At 34.5% G+C, this 20919-nt stretch overlaps 1 protein-coding gene across 1 annotated transcript; it reads left to right on the top strand.

Annotated features, from left to right (window-relative positions):
* Positions 1-9805: 9805 nt before the first annotated feature.
* On the top strand, positions 9806-20755 carry LOC121242879 (DNA-directed RNA polymerase 3, chloroplastic). The gene is made up of 19 exons (XM_041140877.1): positions 9806-10760; positions 11283-11486; positions 11582-11715; positions 11912-11981; positions 12254-12312; positions 12539-12656; positions 13061-13174; positions 14490-14621; positions 14883-15299; positions 16091-16141; positions 16268-16338; positions 16581-16665; positions 16751-16903; positions 17311-17385; positions 17494-17583; positions 18005-18052; positions 18143-18257; positions 19020-19123; positions 20047-20755. The coding sequence occupies exons 1-19, from the start codon at positions 9966-9968 to the stop codon at positions 20155-20157; spliced, it is 2946 nt and encodes a 981-aa protein (XP_040996811.1). The 5' UTR covers positions 9806-9965; the 3' UTR covers positions 20158-20755.
* The last annotated feature ends 164 nt before the right edge of the window (positions 20756-20919 follow it).

The raw sequence follows: 20919 nt of genomic DNA, 5'->3' as shown, positions 1-20919 counted from the left end.
AGAATTAAAAATCTACTAAAAAGTTACTATAAATGTACTTTAGGAAACTATATTATCCTTAGCTAAATCAATGTCGTTTGAGATTTTACTTATTCTTATCAAGAATGGAGCAGCCTTGCGGATGGGTTTGCTAATCTAGGTGTAAATGATTTTGAAGACTCTTTTGAATCAATTTCCCATGTTCACTCACCTATATGGTCTTTATATTCTTAATAAATATGGTCTATCTTGATTTAATGCCTTTTGGGTTTGAGTTTAGAAATTTAAATAGTGTTTTTAACCACCTACAAATTCTTTTAAAATTTATATTCTAAATCAAATTATGTCAATATCAACCAAATAATAGAATTTTTTATTTATTAGAAGTGCTTTAAGCACTTAAAAACCCTAGAGATCCATTCTTTTTAAAACAACCAAATTAAAGTTTTTTTTTTTATTTGAAAAGTTCCTGCAAATAAGGTTACATTTTAAAAAAAATCATCGTAGGTAGCTTTAAAAATACTTCAAGTACATATTTATCAAATAGTAAATAACTTTTTAACCAATTCCAGCCTTCGTTACCAAACTGATCTACTTCTAAAGAGTGTTTTTTTTTTCTTTTTCTTTTTCTGTTTTTCTAAAACAAGTTACTCTAATTTTATTAATAAATCTTTCAGTACCTCAATTGATGATGCAACTTAAGCACGATCTCTTGGGAATTAATTAGACAAACATTTACAAATAGTCTTTAAATGAAGGTTAGGAGTTTAGACCTAATTAAAAATACACAGACACACACCATTTATACCAAACACCAAGTACTGATCTTTAGGGGTGGGCAAAAACTTCACACTCTGTCCGAGTCGAAGTTCCCTCCGACTTTAGTACTCGGAGTCGGAGTCAAAGTCGAAGCCCATGCGGGCTATGAACTCCGACTGTTTAAAAAACACATGAATAAAACGATATCATTCCACTTCATCATTTCATGAAGGAATAGGGTCCAAAACGCAGGACCCCCTTCTTCCTCCCTCACTTTCAAGTTTTAGCTTTCGCACACTGCACACAGCAAGTCATTAGCTTTCACATGAGGAAGTTTACCTCCGAACTCTGTCTGCTGTCACCTTCAGCCGCTGTCTGCGACTCTGACTTCACCGGAGTAATTATAAGAATGATTTCTAACTTTCTCCTCCAATAGATTTGTTGTTCCTCCGTGTAATTGTAAAATGTGATTTGTGACTCCCTTTGTGAAATGTGTATGATTTGTTGTTCATTTCAATTTTTTTTTTTTTTGTTTTTATTTTAATAATTTTGATTTTTAGGCTATTAAATTTAAGAATTAAGGGATTTAGATTTTGTAAAAATTGGATATTTTGTTCCAGGTGAGGTTCGCTCGAGTGACGCTCGAGTTTGGCTCGAGCGAACATCACACAGATTGTTCAATAAAGCCTTCGCTTAAGTGTGGCTCGAGCGAATATCACACAAAAAGTTCACTCGAGCCTTCACTCGAGTGTAGTTCAAGCGAACATCACACAGATATGTGAGCTCGAGTCTTCACTCGAGTTTGGCTCGAGCGAACATCACACAAATTGTTCGCTTGAGCCTTGGCTAGAGTGTGGCTCGAGTGGAAGTTCATTTTTTTTTATATTTTATTTATTTTTAAAACCACAAACACGACTAGACACATGTTTTTTTTTTATTTTCAATGTGCTTTAAATTTGTAGATAACCATCATGACATTTAAAATGACGGTTATTTCTTAATTGTTTCAAATTATTTGCTAAAATTATGGATACTACACCATCTCATTCTCACCACGAATCTCTACAAGAGAATGACACACAGCCATTGACGTAACCAACTGGTATTTCAGGCCATAGACCCCCATCTAGAGCAGCTACCCTTGTGCAAGTAGTCGAGTCCCAAAAAATCTAGAAGATGTAGATATGCTTAATGAATAGAAGGATTGATGAATGTTGAGGTCGATCCACCAGTATGACCTAGTAAAAAAAGGTCGTGGACATGAGAATATTTCACTAAAGTTTCTTGTGATCGTGAGAACCCGCAGGCTCAATGTCATTATTGTGGGTAACTATGCGGTTGTCATTCGAAGAAGCAAGGCATGTCAGTATTAATAGCACATCTTATGGGTTGTTAGCGATATAAGATACACAAAAGGCTGGTAGCAACTGATAAGACGAAACTAAGTTACGAGACTTCTACGGCCACTGATGACATGTAGATTAAAAAGCTATCAATCCCTCAATACAGTGAGAAGATGTTGATAGATGTTCTTGCAGAGATGATCATCATTGATTAGATGCCTTTTACCGTGGTTGACTAGGCAGGCTTCCACAAATTTGTGCACACTTTAAAGTCACGATTTACAATGCCTTCATGGTTTACTGTGATGCGCGACTGTTTGAAGAGACATGCCAAGGAGAAGCAGCGATGAAGGAAATGTTTATTGCCACTGGGCAAAGAGTGTCATTAACCACTAATACATTGACCTCTATACTAAATGTGGGCTACATGTGTATCACAACCCGCTTAATTGATAGTGAGTGGACGTTGTAAAAGTGGATTATCAGGTTCAAAGAAATTGTTGATAATAAGGATTTATCCATTGGCAAGGAGATGGATGACTGTATAAACGATTGAGGGATCAAAAAAGTACTTTGTATCACGGTTGACAATGCCAGTGCGAATGACACTGTCATTGATTAGTTCAAATGGAAAACGACGGTAAAGAAGGATATCATTCGTGAGAACCAATTTATTCATGTTCGATGTTGTGCCCATATCATCAACCTCATAGCTTTAGTTCAAGGAGGTTGATGAATCCATTATTAAATTCTGAAACCTAATGAGATATGTGAGGGCTTCCCCCAACAGCTCCACCAGTTTAAGGCAATAGCTGAACATCTTGAGATCCCATATTCCAGTATGTTGCAACTGGACGTTCCGACTCGATAGAATTCTATATACATTATGTTGGATGTAGCACATAAGTACCAAACAACATTTGAGAGGATGGAGGTCGAGGATGGGGGCATGAGATATATTTTGCTAGAGTCAGTTGATGGAGAAATGGCTCGGTACACCGGACACAGTTGATTGGGCCAATGTCAGGTATTTTGTTCAATTTTTGAACTTATTTATGACATAACTATACATATATCTAGGACAAAATATCCTACTATGAACATGTACTTCGATGAGCTATCGGGGCTTTATGACCACTTGTAAAAGAGTTGTGCTGACAGTGTGGGCTTGTTGCATTTAATGACTATGAGGATAAAAATCAAATATAATAAATATTGAGGAGATGTGGATAAGATAAATAGATTATTATTTATGACTACGATCCTTAACCCCTGATATAAGTTGGCGATTGTAGAAAATTGGATTAGGAACGTCCTCGGTGATGAGGATGTTAAAAAGTTTATTAAATCGCTTAAATACGATATTGATGACTATATAGCCATTATAGCAGCAGTGGTCAATTTTCAACTGAATGTGGTAGCTCTTCTCACCCGACCGGCTCGACATTATCCTGAGATGACATGCATGCACAAAGTTCAAATTTATTGCAGTTACGATGATATAATCAAAACTGTGCATCGAGAAATATTATGCAGTGTAAGTCTGAGGTTGAGCGTTACTTTCTGAAAAATGTTGAGGCACCTAATGATACATTCCAGATATTAACTTAGTAGGAGGTGAATTCTGACAAGTTTCCAATCATTTCCTGAATAGCCAGGAATGTACTAATCATTCCTATCACTACGGTTGCGGTTGCCTCTGAGTTGGAGTTTAGCACCGGATGTCGTGTCTTGGATGTTTATCGGAGTTTATTGTCTTCGACCACCATCGAGGCCCTCGTTTGCACACAAAACTGGTTAAGTTCAACGCCCGTTGGAGTAGATACTGTTGATGCAAAAAGCTATAGGCTTGAATCAGGTAACTTTAAGATTTTAAATTATTATTTACATAATTTAATGTTTTCATTATTTAATTTATAATTTATATGATTTTGTAGACCTAGCTGTAAACTCCAGACTAATTGTGGATGACTGAGAGTCTGAGACTGACGCACCGTGGGATGATTACCATCATGCAAAACTCGTCAAAGTAAGAGGTGAAGGTGAGTTCATAATATCACTTGAAGTCTTGGTTGATGGTTTAGAAATCTATAGTTAAATGATTAAAGAAAATATAATGCATCTGATCGATAAAAGTTAAAACTTCATGCAGGAAAATTAGAAATCACTATCGAGTGATAGACTCAAATGCATAAACTGTCCAAGACTAATGCAAAACATTGGCCATTGTGGTTATTTCACATTTGAATGAAATCTATAACATTATTCAATATTTTGGTGTTGTAAATTTAAATTTATTGCGATACTCCGATCGAAGTCGGAGTCGGAGTCGGAGTCGAAGGTTGTTTTGACCTCCAACCCAGTCGGAGTCAGAGGTCGGAGGTGGGTACTCCAACTCCGTCTGATTCAGAGCCCAACCCTAGCGATCTTATGAGTTATGACTGTTCCTCGATATGAGGCCAACATGGATGGATGTCCAACTTAATTGCTACCATGCATGCATGCATATTAATTGCATGTTAGCTGGAAAGTTTCGATCGTCACCCTCATGACTATGAAATTTACCCTCCACACAAACCGATCGATCTTGCCATTCACTCACTCGTACGTTGAGATATTGAGAGTTGACTTTTGACATCCTAAAAAGTGATCTCTTTATTGAGTTTTTGAGAATTGACTCTGGATAAGGTTATGAAAATGAAAAAAAAAAATAATGATACACACAACACTTTTCACAATATATAATGTAAAATGAGGATATTTTTGTAAAGTGATGTTACTTTTATATAATATTTTACAATAATACCCCTCATTTTAAAATATGATTGTGAAATATATTGTGAAAAGTATTATGTATTTATCATTTTTCAAATAAAAAGGCCAGCAAGTTGGGTACGAAAGATTCTTTTCTTTTGTGGCTTTTCTATATATATATATATATATATAGAAATATTCTACTTATCATCATCATACACCTTACCTATTTTATTTTACTTTTCATTTTTCTTATAACAAGTATGTGATGTATGAATGATAAGTAGAACAACTCAATTAGTTCAACAAGAATAAAATAAAATATAAAATAATTTTAAAATATATAAAGCGTGTGGTGTGGGATGATGAGTAGCATTCCTCATTTATATATATATATAATAATTATTCTCATCAGCCACTATTCACTGCATACACCCCACACCTTATGAAAAAATAAAATAAAAATTTTAGGTGTGGGATGTGGAGGTGAATAGTGGTTGAGAGCATTAGTATTGGTTTCATCAAAGCCATCTTTAAAATTTGATGAAAAATACATATTTATCATAAATACAAAATCTCTCTAGCTATAACCTCACATTGGATTAGTCAAAATAATAATATAATATTACTTTTTAAATAATAATATTTTTAATTTTTTTTATATTTTATAATTACACTAACTATATGTTAATTAATAATAATATTTCTTCCTTCACATATTTCAAAACTGAACACAAAAATAAAAGTGAAAGGGAGTTAAGGAGAAATGAAAACCATGGAAAATGAAAACTGAAAAGCAAAACAGTTGTGGTAATTTTTACAATAAAATATTATTTTTGAAGATGAAGAGTAAATCTTCAAATTTGAAGATATACTTAAAATTACTGTAACTTATAATTCAAACTTTACTTTTTGAAGAATCTAATATAGATCATTTTATCTATATTTTTTCAAATTTTGAAGATGCATTGGCTTTTGAAGCAAAAATCAGTGCTCTAATGCATAGCAAAACACATATATATGGATAGTGCATATATGTATTGTTTTCCCTCAAGAAGAAGTAAAAGTCACGTTTACAAGTTATCCATTAGGGTCTTCAAATATTGTTGCTTGTGATCATGAGAAAGGAGTGTGTATTTGCATGAAGAAGCTGCAGTTTTTGAAGCATCCTGAATATTGTTACTTCTCATACAATTTCATTACTTTTATTAAGTTTTAACACCATCCTCAACCACTTCAAAACTCACTGGCCAGCCTTTTAGTCGATCGGAATTTCGGACAACCATGTTGACGGCAGGTATCGGCTATTGAAAACGGTCAATCTCTTTGGCACTAAATTAAAAGCTCATGAATATAAAATATGATGGGTGGGATTTGGTTAATGGTTATATAGTTCTATTGGGTACAAGCGGGGGGTAACCGATTGCTGGAATAAAAAAATTGAAAAATAAGTAAAGAAAGAAAAATAAGAGCAAAACTTCTTTAGTTAGTGGGTGAGTCTTCTTCGGCAAGAAGACCACATTTCGAATGTTTCATTTGCCTTTAAAATCTCTCTCTTTCTCTATCTCTTTTTTCTTCCAATTCTACCTTTTAGGTTTTTTTTTTTTTTTTTTTTTTTTTTTGCCTCATCTCTTTCTTTTCTTTTTTCTTTTTTTCTTGAGAAAATGTGAGAAAATTGAAGAGGCAGCCAAATTGGGATATAGCTCTCTTTGATTATCTTGTTTGGGCAAACAACGTATTACCCACTTCAAACATCAATCGTATTTCAAGGGTCCAAACCCTAGACACTTAACAACTCCAGGCATGTTTTCTTTGTTGATTTGTTTTTTCTGTCTTTGGGCTCAAGACTGGATATTCTAGGGTCTTAGAATTTCTTATTTCCATTCATTTTCCTAGGTCCTATCCAAAGTATCTAATGGAAATGTGTTTTGGGAGTCTGTGAGATCTTTCCCTCATAAAAATCCAATCTTTTGGTTAAAAAATTTGGATTCTGGGCTCATTGACTATAGTGGAGGATACTTTGTTTGTTTATTTTAATGGATATCCCATAATGTTGGTGTTGAATTTGAATTGAGAGATCCAGCCCGTGAAGGATGCTAAAGCTAGAATTTCTCTAATCGCCATTAATGGTCTGCTTCCAATAATACGACACTTTTTTTTTTCCTCGTCTTTAAGACCAAGCGTCGTTGATCTCTCACTAAAGTTTTGGGTCTTAAAGGAATGTTCATTCATTTTTTTTTTTTTTTTTTTTGTTGCTTTGAATGTATGAAAGGTGATAAAGTAAAGGCACCTCAGCAATAAACCTAAAGTTTGAAATGTATGCGACTGAGACTGAACTTCTGCGGCAAATGATTTCATTTTGAAAAGAAATCAAAAATCCCTTTTGCTTTGTGTTCAAGGTCAAGAGACTAGTTGTGGCCTTGTGGGAGGGAGGCTTCGAAGGATTTTGTGTTCGTCTGTGGGAAGACAAAGGGAGGGAGGTCATCGTTGTGGAACGATTCAAGCATTATGAAACACACTATTTTTATTTTTCCACATTGGCAGCCGACTTCCCAGCGGTTACGCTAGGTGACTATATTGAACATTTTTCATGGTCATAAGGGTATATACAAATTAGTTTCTCACTAGTAAGTCTATTGTGTGTCAACGTATCATTAATTTATGTGATAAATATTATAGTTATAAAAATTAAACCATTAAGATTTTTTATTATTATGAGATTCAATTCAATAATGTGTTAAGTTATACGTAAAAGAAAAGAGTTATAAATATTTTTTGAATTTTTTTTTCAATGTATATATACATGATATGGTAATGCTAAATACGGTCTCGGAGTGTACAATTCTCGCATATTGAAAAAAAAATAGAGTCTATAATTAAAAAATTATTTTTTTATGTTGGCTTCAGATTTATTCACTCTTAAGGGTATAACCGGTCCGGTGATACAGAATCGATTAATTTACTACAAAAACCAAGAACTTTCGATTTTTCGAGTTTCAATCCAATCTGGTTTATTTTTTCATTTTTACAGATTTTTTATATGAGTATATGTGATCAAATGTGTAAAAGTATATTTACAAAAAGAAAATAATTAATTATTCCAAAAATGTTTTTATCCTTGATATGTGTGTGTGTGTGTGTATATATATATATATATATATATCAAAAGTAAGTTTAAATTAATAACTTAATATTAAGGTTTATGTTTAAAACTAAAATTTATATGTCATATCAAATGTTATATTAAAAATTATAAGATTAATTTTATGTTATAAGATTAATAGACTTGAATAATAAGATTATAATTTCATGTTATATTAATTATCAATTTAACATATAATATATATAATATCAAAAATGATATATAATATCAAAAATTATAAATATATATACTGATTTGGTTCGGTTTAGACCAATTTTTAAAATATGAAAACGGGTAGCCACTGGTTTAGGATCAGTTTCGATTCTTAAGAATTGGTATCGCACTGGACCGCTTACAAACCGGACCAAATCTACCGGTTCGGTCCTATCCAGTCTGGTTCAATTAGTTTTTTGATTTTTTTTATACCCCTATTCACTCCATTTTTTTCAAAAGAAATGTACAAAATTTACACATCCTAAAACTATAAATATCATTTAATATATATATATATAATAATATAATATCATTTATTATATATATATATATATATATTAGGGGTGAAAAAAAATCGGTGAACCGGTAAACCGGATTGGACCGAACTGAAATGGTGGGTTTGGTCCAGTTCGATTTGGTACCCGTTTCATTTTTCTCAAAACGATCAAAATTGATCCGGTTCCGAATTTTCTTTTTCTAACATTTGATCGAACATGACCAGATCGGTTCATATATACATTTTAATTTTTTATATTGTATAAAATATTTTTTATATTACATATATATTTTATATATAATATATATAATTATAGATAAAATAATTTTGTATTATATGATAAATTACTAATTAATATAATATTAAATTTTAAAATGCTATATAAATAACTATATATTATCACTATAGTCTATTGTATCAATAGTTATACTAATATTATATCAATATATATTATAATACTATAATATATATATATATATAATATATCGAGAAAACTGGAAAAAGGGGATCGAACCGGACCAGAACCGGGAAGATCAGAAATATCAGTTTAGGGGTGTAATCGATGCGACATCGATTTTTCTAATCTCAAAATTAGAATAAACCAGTTCGATTCTAAAATATATCTAAAATCAGACCGAGCCAAACCGGTTACACTACTAATATATATATATGAAAAATATTACTCTTACTGCTAATTTATATCGCTAGTTTTTACTGTTGTGAGTTTTTTATTATTATTTTTTACTTAATGATTAAGTAAGTATTTTTTAATAATATTATAACTTTTTTTATTTTTTAAAATAAAAATTATATACACACACATGCACGGTTGGTATCTAAAGTGATCCATGTCCTGCTCGAAGGAACGCAGAGTGCTTTAAACCCGGTTAGGCCCGCGTTTCGAATAACTCGCAAGCCCAAGTTGGCCCATTTAATGTTGCAAAACATTTTTGGCCCATAACTCTCTCAAAAACATTCTTAATTTCAATCGTTTTTAAAATTTTAAATATAAATAATAATTGAAAAGTGAACTACTGAATCAGATTTTAAATTTTTATCGATGACCCGGGCATTAGGAATAAATAAGAAATATGGGATGAAATGTACAAATTATGAATATTCAAGATTTTTTTTTTTTTTTTTTTGTAAAAAAAATAAGAATTTTTTTTTTTTTTTTTGTAAAAAAAATAAGAATCTAAAAATTAATTCCCAGAATAAATCTTTAATAGCATTTAAAAAGAAAATCATTTCTCCTGCGACCCAATAAAATAAAAAATAAAAAATAAAAAATAAAAAACGAGATTCATTTATTAATTGTGTTTTTTTAGAAAACATTTCAGTGCAAGAAATATCTTCAGAAAGGCCAAGGCCAAGGTTTTAGGGAGGTTTCATTGTCATCATCTCCTTCTTCTTCACTGTCACGGTGAGCCGCAAAAACCTTTAGTTTCTCTTCCCTCTCTTCGCTCAAATCCTCTATGAATTACTTATCTCCACCAAAATGACCCTTGCAGCATCCTTCTATCCAAGCCCTCGAGCTCAAATTCACCCCACCACTTGGAGAAGACCCCCCAAAATCAGCACCAAGTCCCGCAAAAACCTTTACTTTCTCTTCAGCTCGAACTCCAATACTTTCTTCAAACCTTCACTCTCTCCCACTCCTTTCCCACTCAACCTCAAATCCCCTTCAAACCCAATTCAGCTCCTTCCCTTATCAGACTCAGTCCAGGACAATCTCGTTGAAAACCTCGAGAATTCCATGAATTCTCTCATGCCCATAAACGAAATTGGACAAATTACGCCCTTGGAATCGTGTCCAAGAATCTTCATCCAAGACCCACCTTGGATTGCGTCACTGTTCTTGAAGGGTTTGTACAAAAGGACCGATCAAGAAGTGAAATTGGAGTTCAAAGAAATGGATAAGAGTAAGTATAATTTGTTGAGGAGGAGGCAGATTAAGGCGGAGACTGAGGCGTGGGAGAGAATGGTGGAGGAGTATAGGGAATTAGAAAGAGAGATGTGTGAGAAGAAGTTGGCTCCCAACTTGCCTTATGTGAAGGCATTGTTTTTGGGGTGGTTTGAGCCATTTAGGGATGCGATAGAGAGGGAGCAGAAGATGCAACGGACGGACAAGCAGAAGGCCGCGTTTGCGCCTCACATCGATGCGTTGCCCGCTGATAAAATGGCGGTTATTGTTATGCATAAGATGATGGGATTGTTTATGGCGGGAGCTCAGGAGGGGTTTGTTCAGGTTGTTCAGGCTGCGGTGCAGATTGGTATGGCTATAGAGCAAGAGGTGGGCAATAAAGTTCTTATTTCTTGTAGCCTTTGGTCTTTTAGTTGAGTTAATCTAGTTGGTATGCCTAATGGTTGTTTGCATAGTTTTTGAACAATGCCTATAAATCAGATTGTTATCTAGTTACGATGAAAAAAAAAAAAAAACCAGATAATTTTAGATGCTATTGAATTGTCTGGATATAATGTTCATGGTAGTGGAACTTTAAGCCTGGATAAGTTCAATCTTTAAGAAAAGTGTAGGATCTACCAAATTGCGTTTGGATAGGTGATTTACTGTCTCCCATGCTAATAGTAGTTTATCCTTACCCATTTTGCTCGATTTCTTGGACTTATTAACTACTAAGCTAGCTTTATTTCTTCTTTGTTTTTATTTTATTTTGTCAGGTGCCTTCTCTTGAATAGCACTCGTGCATTGGGGTTTGGCCCTATTTTGTTTATGCTATTACTTGTAAAAAGGGGTTTAAGTAAGTTAGAGATATCATATAATCTTTCTGACATTGTTATGTTGTTATTCTTTCAGGTTAGAATTCATAGTTTCTTGGAGAAAACTAAGAATTACCGGAGCAAGAACATTGTAGCTGGTACCGAAGAGGGTCTGCAAAAGGAGAAGGAAATACTTATGAAACATGTAAATTGTTTAGTTAGAAAGAGAAGACTGAAGGAGGTGCAAAAGCTGTTGAAGAAAGAAGAAATTAAGCCCTGGAGTCGAGATACACAGGCTAAGGTTTGCTGCTCTTGGCTAACTTACCAAGTTTTACTAGTTAGTTTTGATTATTTTGCAGATTCAGAAACTAATATTAACCAAGTGCAATTTTGCAGCTGGGGTGTCTATTAATAGAATTATTAACTGGATCGGCTTATGTACAACCTCCTCTTAACCAGTCAGCAGATGGACCTCCTGACATTCGACCTGCTTTCAGGCACAAATATAAAGCTATAATAAAGAACCCACGGTGAGCATTTATCAGTGAATTGCCTTGTAGGACTGGAGCAAATGCCTCTCAATTTGATCACCTTATACAGTCAATCGTTTGGCCATTTCTCAGCTATGTATTTGCCTGGATTGATGACTCTTTGTCAATATCCATGTTTATTTATGTATGCATGTGTACACAATTGTAGTTCTGAATCATTCCTTGGTCCTTGTAGGCAAAAATTTGTGAAGAATTATGGAGTTATAGAATGCGATCCTCTAGTCCTTATGGGGCTTGATAAAACTGTGAGTCACAATATTGCGTTGATACTACCTCTTTGGTGCACTCTAAATTAATGTGATTATAAAGTCAATTAAATGTATTGTGAGTTCTTTGGTTCTACATAGTAAACAAAAATGCTATATCTAATCGTAATCTTACCCATTTGGGTTGCATATTATCGAATTATTGGATTGATAAGTCTATATAGATTGCAACTATGCAATGTGAATTATAGATATCTTGATACTTTTAACTCCTGCTACTTAATTATTTTTTGGTGTAACTTTCTATGCAGGTTAAGCATATGTTGATTCCTTATGTGCCCATGTTGGTGCCTCCAAAAAAATGGAAAGGGTATGATATAGATAGAAAAGTGGCATTAATGTTGGGATTTTATCTAGAGAGGCCTGTTGTTGCTTAGTTCTCATCTTTTCCAAGCATCTATTATTCGAAACGTCAAGTTTTTGTTCTTAGAATATAATAACTGACTTGGAATGTAAAGGAAAAGTGGCCGTAGCCAACTGCATTAATATTTTTTTTTCAGATTCTTATTTTAAAAATCTTTTGAAACTCCCTCCAGGTATGACAAGGGTGGGCACTTGTTCCTACCTTCCTATATCATGCGTACTCATGGGTCTAGAAAGCAGCAGGATGCAATTAAGGATGTTCCTGCAAAACAGATGCAAAAGGTTTTTGAGGTACAGAATTGGTGGTTAGTTGTTTGGTTAATATTTTCTTTTTTTGTTCTTATATCAGATCCGTATTTTTGTTTCTTCCCTTTGATTGTTGAAGCTTCACATTAAACTTAGCCTTGAAAATGCAAAGGTCATGTTTGTAGATGCGAACATTGAACAAGTGTGGTACTTTTACCTGTGAGAAGTGCTGAATTATCTGCTTTCCCTTTTATCTTAACAAATTTGTTTCTAACCATATTCATCACTGTCTTACTCTGCATGGTTTTTCTGAGTGCTGTGTCCAACACCTTGTGTTAGTTTCTAAATGCAGCACTTATTCTTTCCTTGTGCTTGGTCACAGTATGGATTCACTTGTTTGTACTTTTTCAACCATCTCAAAGAGTTCTTATTCTGTTCTTAATGTTCAGGCTCTGGATATGCTTGGTAACACCAAATGGAGAATAAATAGAAGAGTACTCAGCATAGTGGAGTGCATTTGGGATAGAGGAGGCAATATTGCTGGCTTGATTGATCGTGAAGATGTGAGCACCTAATGAAGTCTATCATTTGCCTCTCTTTTTTTCTTCTTTTTCTTTTTGAACATATCAAATTCTGCATTAACTATATTGTGTGCATGGTTGGAGAAAGTGTTTTCAAAGCATGCCTTAAAATGAGGTGCAACCAAGTTGCAGCAAGGCATAGATTGATTGCATCTAGGCATAGATTTCCCCTCCAGACTCCTGAAAGTCATTATTTGTATCAGTTGGAATTAGCATACCATTACATGACAGCATTTGTTTTTTCCCATGTAGCCAATACGGGGTTAAAGTTTTCGTTGAATACTCTTTTTTATATATGAATTTGTTGTTGGAGCTAATGTTATTAACTACCAAAACCCCCATTGTTTTTGCCTACCAAACTTGGATTGAGCGGAGAGAGAAGAGTGCAAAGTGTCTTCAGCAGCAAATTTCTGCCTGCATTGAATTTCTGTTAGCAATCTGTACTAGCTAGGTGATTCTTTGTTTTTTTCCGCTCCAAAAAAGAATTGTTGCATGAATTTAATGATTTTAGTTTCCTTCATTCTTGGAAAGTTTCCTCTATGAATCTGGTTCACTCACAGTTTTTGCCTTCAACTTTTTGGTTTTCTGGCTGTATATTTGAGAAATTAAGCTTTCCTTTATTTTTTCAATTTGCTTTTTTTTTTTTTTAAAGTAATGTCATCTGAGTTTTATTTAAATATCACAACCCATATGCTGAAAGTATACATAAGAGAATGCCTAGTTAAGGAGTGGAATGGGAACAAGAATTCAAAATACAAAAGAAGAAAAGCTAGTATTGCTATGGACAGTTGACCACTTATACAGAGATTTGAGGATAGAGGTTTTTAGCTCTAATAATGTCCTCTCTCAGTTTTTGAAATTGGTTAGTTCCACGTACTTCACATTAAGCACAATGGAGCCATCGTCCATCATGTCTACGCCCAAGTTTCCTCCTGGTTTACCTCTCCAACCGCCATTAACTCCAACTGTAGGGGCATCACTCAACCAATGCCTAGAATGTGACAAATCAATGTTCACAGGGCCCTAGCCATATCACAACATGTACAATTTTTTTTAGGACTAAAGCTTTCCTTATTTTCAGTTTGTAAACTAGGCATGTGTTTTTTATGGTTGGTTGTGTAGATGTGAATTTCATTATTTTCAACTCTGAATGCATTTAGTCCTATTGTAGTTTGAGCTGGTGCAGGGTTTCAGAACCCTCCAAATGATGGCTCCCATTTCTCGCATTATTGCATATTCTTATAAGAACCGGCTTGATTGAATGATCCATGATATTTCATTCCCAATGTGATTGTAGGTTCCTGTACCTGAGAAACCACCCACAGAGGATTTATCAGAAATTCAGGAATGGAAGTGGAGTGTGAGAAAGGCAAAGAAGATTAATTTAGAGAGGCATTCTCAACGATGTGACACTGAACTTAAACTTTCTGTAAGAGCTCCATTTCTTACATCTGAGCTTAATAAATGAACTTGTGGAATTCTTTGGAAACATTGATAAGTCCATGGATTTACTTGCTAACCTATTAAACTCTTGATCTTGCATATGGTGCCACCCAAAAAGGAAAAAAGGCCTTTGTGTGTAATTTTTTTATATAGTTTTGTCTAGACTTGGCTGACAATTGTGTTCACGAATATGCTTTTCCTCTCATGACTCTTAATATTGACCAATATGCTGTTCTTATTGAAATAGGTGGCTCGGAAAATGAGAGATGAAGAGGGCTTTTACTATCCCCACAATGTGGATTTCCGTGGCCGAGCATACCCAATGCATCCACATTTGAATCATTTGAGTTCCGATCTCTGTCGAGGAATGCTTGAGTTTGCTGAAGGGCGGCCTTTAGGGAAGTCTGGCTTACACTGGCTGAAGATACATTTAGCAAACCTGTATTCAGGTGGTGTTGAGAAGCTGTCACATGATGGACGTCTATCTTTTGTTGAGAATCATCTCAGTGATATATTTGAATCAGCAGACAACCCTGTTAATGGAAATCGGTGGTGGTTAACTGCTGAAGATCCTTTTCAGTTCCTAGCTGCTTGTATTAATCTCTCAGAAGCGTTAAGAAGCTCGTCACCACATACTGTCATCTCCCACCTGCCAATTCATCAGGTAAATGCTTCATCAGAAGCCTTGAAGTAGTGAGAAAAAATAAGCAATCTCACTTGTTCAGATTTTTTTGGAATACAAATATTACTGTAATTTGTTGTTTATAAGCAATACTAACTTTATTAATGTTAATTAACTCATCCCTCGTGTCTATTAATTTAATGCAAAATAAAATTGCAATTTTCCCGTTGTTCCCCTAACTAGCCAGGATATATACATATCTTTAGCCTATATATTTGTGCTAATATTTGACACACATGGAAATTATTAGTTCAAAGAGATCCGTTTATTTTGTAGCAGATGTCATTGGAGTTTGAAGTTCACAGTCATTTACAGCATACCTCTATTGTGAGACTATTTTATGAATACCACTGCAGTGAGATCCCTGTGCATGTTTCACGATGAAAGATATACTGGGTGATCCATTTGGATCTAATGTTGGCCTAGTAATTTCTTAAAGAAGTCATCACATATTGTCAATGTAGTCATCCTGTATGTTGCATGTGATAGTGGCACCTATTACATCGTGCATTTTTCCACTGGTTTTTAATTGATAAATTCTTCTTTCTTATATCTGTATCTTATTCTCCATTGTTCTTCAAAACGTAGAAGTTACCAATTACCTCAGGTTGATTTAAAAAAAACTCCTTGCCCTTGGGTGTTATTGATAGTTATTTACCTTATGACTTTCCCATGATTTCTTTTCCTTTCTTAATTATACTTTTTCCTTTAATGGTTCTTTGTTTAGTGTTTTTTTGGGATTATATTATTAATGCAAAGATAAATTTTTTTAGGATGGTTCATGCAATGGTTTACAGCACTATGCAGCGCTGGGAAGAGACAGTGTAGGTTTGCTTTGTCCACATGTATTATAAATCTGACTATTAAGACGCATTTTCTTTTGATTTGCTGATTAATTTGAAATGCATTTATGTGCTAACTTGTGTCCTGCGGTCAATTTGTATTCTCAGTTGGAAGCAGCGGCAGTCAACTTAACCCCTGGAGACAAACCTGCTGATGTTTACTCAGAAATTGCAATGAGGTATATTAACAATCAGCTTTAGTATATTGAGTTGGGCTATGCCTACTCATCTCATCAAGAAAATTCTTCTTCACTGATCAAGAAAAAAGCATATTGTGTTGATCAAGACCTCCCACAGCTCTCAAAAATACCTTTAGTGTCATTCTCAGAATTACCCGATATTTTGTCGTCTTTTTGGGAAAAATTGCACACTTTTGGTAAAACTCTTACTGTCCTATCTTCTACATGTAAATGCTGGTCAGGGTTCATGATATCATGAAAAGGGACAGCGAAAAGGACCCAGCTACAAATCCACAAGCTTTAGTAGCGAAGATCTTAATTGATCAGGTTGTAGCAATTATGGTTTCTGCTTTTGTTTTTAATTTTTACATTTTCCTTCCAACTCATGTTTTAAGGTCGTTGAAGCTTTCAGGTTGATCGGAAATTGGTCAAGCAGACAGTGATGACTTCAGTATATGGTGTTACTTATGTTGGGGCACGGGAGCAGATAAAAAAAAGATTAGAGGAGAAGGGTCTCATTACTGATGACAGACTGCTGTTCACTGCAGCTTGCTATGCTTCTAAAGTAAGCAATAGGCTACCTTTTTTTTCCTTCTTAAGCAACCTGACACTTAAATATGGGAGAGTAGGTTCTTGCTATTAGACACATAGTAGGCCCAAAATGAAAATTATGCTTTAATGTTCAGGGTCAGGAACTACTTGTGAGACTTTCATTTCATTATCAATAAAATCTTCTCGGAGAATATATTTCTATTATTAGGCTTCGATATAGAATTGCATGAATGTGATAATATATAATTCTTGGATGACAATATTTGGAACCCATCAGTGTCTTACATAACAGTGCAGATTTATATAAAACCAATGTCAATATTATTTCCCTTAGATCCTGGAATCCCATACTCGTGCTCCTTTGTTTTTCTTAAACACCATTAGTTTTTCCTATTCAACTTTAATTTTATCTTTTGGTAGGTAACATTGGCTGCCCTTGGTGAGATATTTGAAGCTGCACGTGGCATAATGGGTTGGCTTGGTGATTGTGCCAAGGTATATGCATTACTGGCACACTCGGATTATCAAATTACATTGACAGCCCTATGGTGGATATGAAACTTTTTTTTTAGTTTTGATTGGTGGATTATGAAACTTCTGCAGGTAATTTCTTCAGAAAATCAACCTGTGCGTTGGACCACTCCTCTTGGTCTTCCAGTGGTACAACCCTACCGAAAAAGTGAACGGCATCTTGTGAGTGTGACAGCTTATTTGTATCCTTACACACAAAACACTTTTCTTTTAGCAAAACACTTAATAGATGGTTGATCTCACTGTTTGAGGTGGAGCATAATTTTAGACGGCTTGTATTCTTAGCGTCTTACCGTTAACATGATCATGTGCCTTTTTATCCCAAAAAATCGTTATACTTGTAAAAAAAATGATCATGTGCCATTGGATTGAAAGAAAACAGGAAAGATTTGAAAAAAGGAAAAGAAACCCAATTCCCATTTTTAATACAGGTTCATGGTTTTTCCTTTTATTCTTTTGCTGGAAGTGGAAACCCTTAGCAGGGTGCAAAACTAAATGTGATTCAAAATAATATTCTCCAAGTATGTAATCTGCTCCATTCATAATTTGAACTCTACTAATTAATCTGGTCATGGGGCTACAGGTAAGAACGTCTCTTCAGGTTTTGGCTTTGCATCGGGAGGGTACCTCGGTACGCTTACAACAATATATTGAGTTTAGCATTTGCTTCCTTGACATTTAATGCAGTCATTGGGAAACTTAACTATTATTTCATTTTCAGATAAATGCTAGAAAACAAAGAACTGCATTTCCGCCAAATTTTGTCCACTCACTTGACGGTACACACATGATGATGACTGCTATTGCCTGCAGGGATTCTGGTCTACATTTTGCAGGTTTTGCACTCTATTCTCTGTTTGATAGAAAGCTTGAACTATTCACCTAGGGCTTTGGACTAGGAGTAAAAAAGTTAATCTGGAACAAATATATCATTAATGTTGAGTAAAACCATCTATAAATCTGATCTTATAAATGGATGTGGTTCCAAAGCAATTTGTGCTACTCTTTTAGATTGTTGAAAGATTAGGAAGTTGATTGAGAATGAATATGGCTAAGCAGAACCATGGATGTACATGTTCTGCAGTTGGCAGTGTCATTTTTATTGATTTTTTTGTTATTTTCTTGAAGAGCAGGTGGTTCTGTGTCGTAGTTTATGTGTTGTTGCAAGCATATTAGTAACCTGGAACTTTAAATAGCAGTTGGCAGTGACATTCTCGTAATTTTGACTGCAATTGGGTATTTTACTCCTAAGTTAAGTCATTATATCGCCATAGACATTGATTACTAATCTATATGTACCATAAATGAAATTTTGTAATCTTGCTTCAAATTTGACCTGTCTTGTATGTGCGGCAAGGTTTTGATACTTATTATCATTTAAATAGTGTGTAAAAGTGAAATTCATGCTAAAAGTAAAAATAAATGAGTAAATAAACTTCAGTGATGGCTACTCAAGTATAAACAGTACAACAACCATTAAAATATATGAAACTTTAATCTTGCTTTATATGCCTTTTGTAATGGTGTGAGAGCTGAACTTCATATTAAAATGGAACTTTTAATTCTTGACATTTATTGTTGAATAAACTTCTTTGCAGGAGTTCATGACTCCTTCTGGACGCATGCATGTGATGTGGAAAAAATGAATCGGATACTTAGAGAAAAATTTGTGGAGCTTTATAGCAAGCCAATACTTGAAAATGTAAGTATATCATTGCCTACATTAAATAAAGGCCATCAATTGAGAGCTTTCTTGGACTTGTTTTGAAGTAGGTTAAGGGTCACTCTTTTGCCATTATAAATAAAGTCCTCCCCTGTCTCTCTCTCTCTCTCTCTCTCTCTCTCTCTCTCTCTCTCTCTCTCTCTCTCTCTCTCCCCGCCCAAGAAAAAAATAAAAGAGAATTTCCTTTGTTGGGGAAAAAATTATGACGGATTTAAAAAAAAAAATTACAGAACTTGCCTTTGTGAATGAATTAGAACCTCTGTTGTATAAAGTGGCGTCTTCCAGCAGTGCCTTAAATCAGGCAATATGTAGAAAGTTCTTTGTAAATTTTGAAAATTTTAAGTGTATCAAGTAAAGAGAGGCCCAAGTTTTAATTTTACCTAGGGGAAAATGCTTGGTATTCCAAGATGAATGATTTCCTGAGGCATCGACAGCGTCTTCTTATGCTGCTGCTTAAAAAAAAAAGAACGTGAAAATGTCTTCTGTAAAGGAAAAAATAAAACTGCATTTAAAAGTTTGCAGTGCTTCCCTACGCAACTAAATGGGAATGCCTCTGGGAAGATGGCACCCTTTGCCTTTTTCTTGAAGCAGGCAATTCATGCTTGGCTTCTTCAATTATGCATCAATGTAATTTTGAAAGTGCTTCATATAAAGCTATTTTAAAGAATACATTATACACCAAATACAGAAATGCATATACATATACACCAACACACACCCACACACATTGTTTCCACTCTTTAGCTTTCAACATATAACATCAGGATCATTGATCAATTTGATTGTAATTGAGTTCCTCAGACTATATGATCATTTCTCTTTCTTGAGAAAATATAAGTAAATACAAATATCCCATTTGTTTCTTTGACATTGTTGTAACTTTTGATTCCTATTGTCCTCAGTTGCTGGAGAGCTTCCAGACATCATATCCAGCACTGACTTTTCCTAGCCTCCCAGAGAGAGGCAACTTTGACTTACAAAATGTTCTCGAGTCTCCATACTTTTTCAACTGATTGTTCGTGCAAAAGAAATAATCATAACCTTGTGCAGAGGCGTCAATTCTTCTGATGCAAACAGCATCGTCGAGTTTTGTGAGAAAGTTCGTCTCAGATTGGACGGGAAGTCGGAGCAAGAAATCGTTTCCCATGGTTACCTCTCAAGGCTGAAAAGGAATGATTGGATGTGCCTGGTGTTTCCTGCAACTCCTGAGGGCTTTCTTATCCTTGTATGATGATGACTAAGATCATTACACAACAGGCTGGTTCTGGATTAGAGGAATATCATCCAGCTTGATTATGAATGCGGGAAGTGAATCATCCCATCCACTGAAATTCTCCATATTCAAAATCTTGCATTGCAACCATTGATTTTTTCAAGAAGAGATAGAGGCTGATGTAAGTACTTGCAGCGAGTGTTTCTACGAGCTAATTGGAAGTGATCATTTTAATGATGCAAGACCAAGTAATTTGCTTTTTTCCCATGTATTTCATGTATAGGCAAGGTGTCTTAAAATTGAAAGGGTCGTTGAATGGCTGGAGGATATTTACTGCATATGTATATGTCTAAAGGGAAAACACTATTACATCTAAAGGAATTATTTTCTGTCGTGAATTCATTTCTTATACTTTTAATGTCAAACCAGCTGCAAAAGAAAAATTGTGGATACTTTGTATCTTTTAGCATTTTATGCAAGCTCGGAACTAACGTTATGTTACCTTCTGTGTATCAGTTGTGGAAAATGATATTTAGCTCCCACTTGACAACCATTAAACAAA

Source organism: Juglans microcarpa x Juglans regia, chromosome 8D, assembly GCF_004785595.1.
Source record: "Juglans microcarpa x Juglans regia isolate MS1-56 chromosome 8D, Jm3101_v1.0, whole genome shotgun sequence".
NCBI lineage: Eukaryota > Viridiplantae > Streptophyta > Magnoliopsida > Fagales > Juglandaceae > Juglans > Juglans microcarpa x Juglans regia.
This window is presented reverse-complemented; position numbering and strand designations above follow the sequence as displayed.

Bases quoted from the DNA above. Each gene is read 5' to 3' on its own strand.
- LOC121242879 (XM_041140877.1), top strand. From the start codon at position 9,966: ATGACCCTTGCAGCATCCTTCTATCCAAGCCCTCGAGCTCAAATTCAC. The intron at 11,487-11,581 runs GTTTGCTGCTCT...GCAATTTTGCAG, and splicing joins GTCGAGATACACAGGCTAAG to CTGGGGTGTCTATTAATAGA. The intron at 16,339-16,580 runs GTATATTAACAA...AATGCTGGTCAG, and splicing joins TACTCAGAAATTGCAATGAG to GGTTCATGATATCATGAAAA.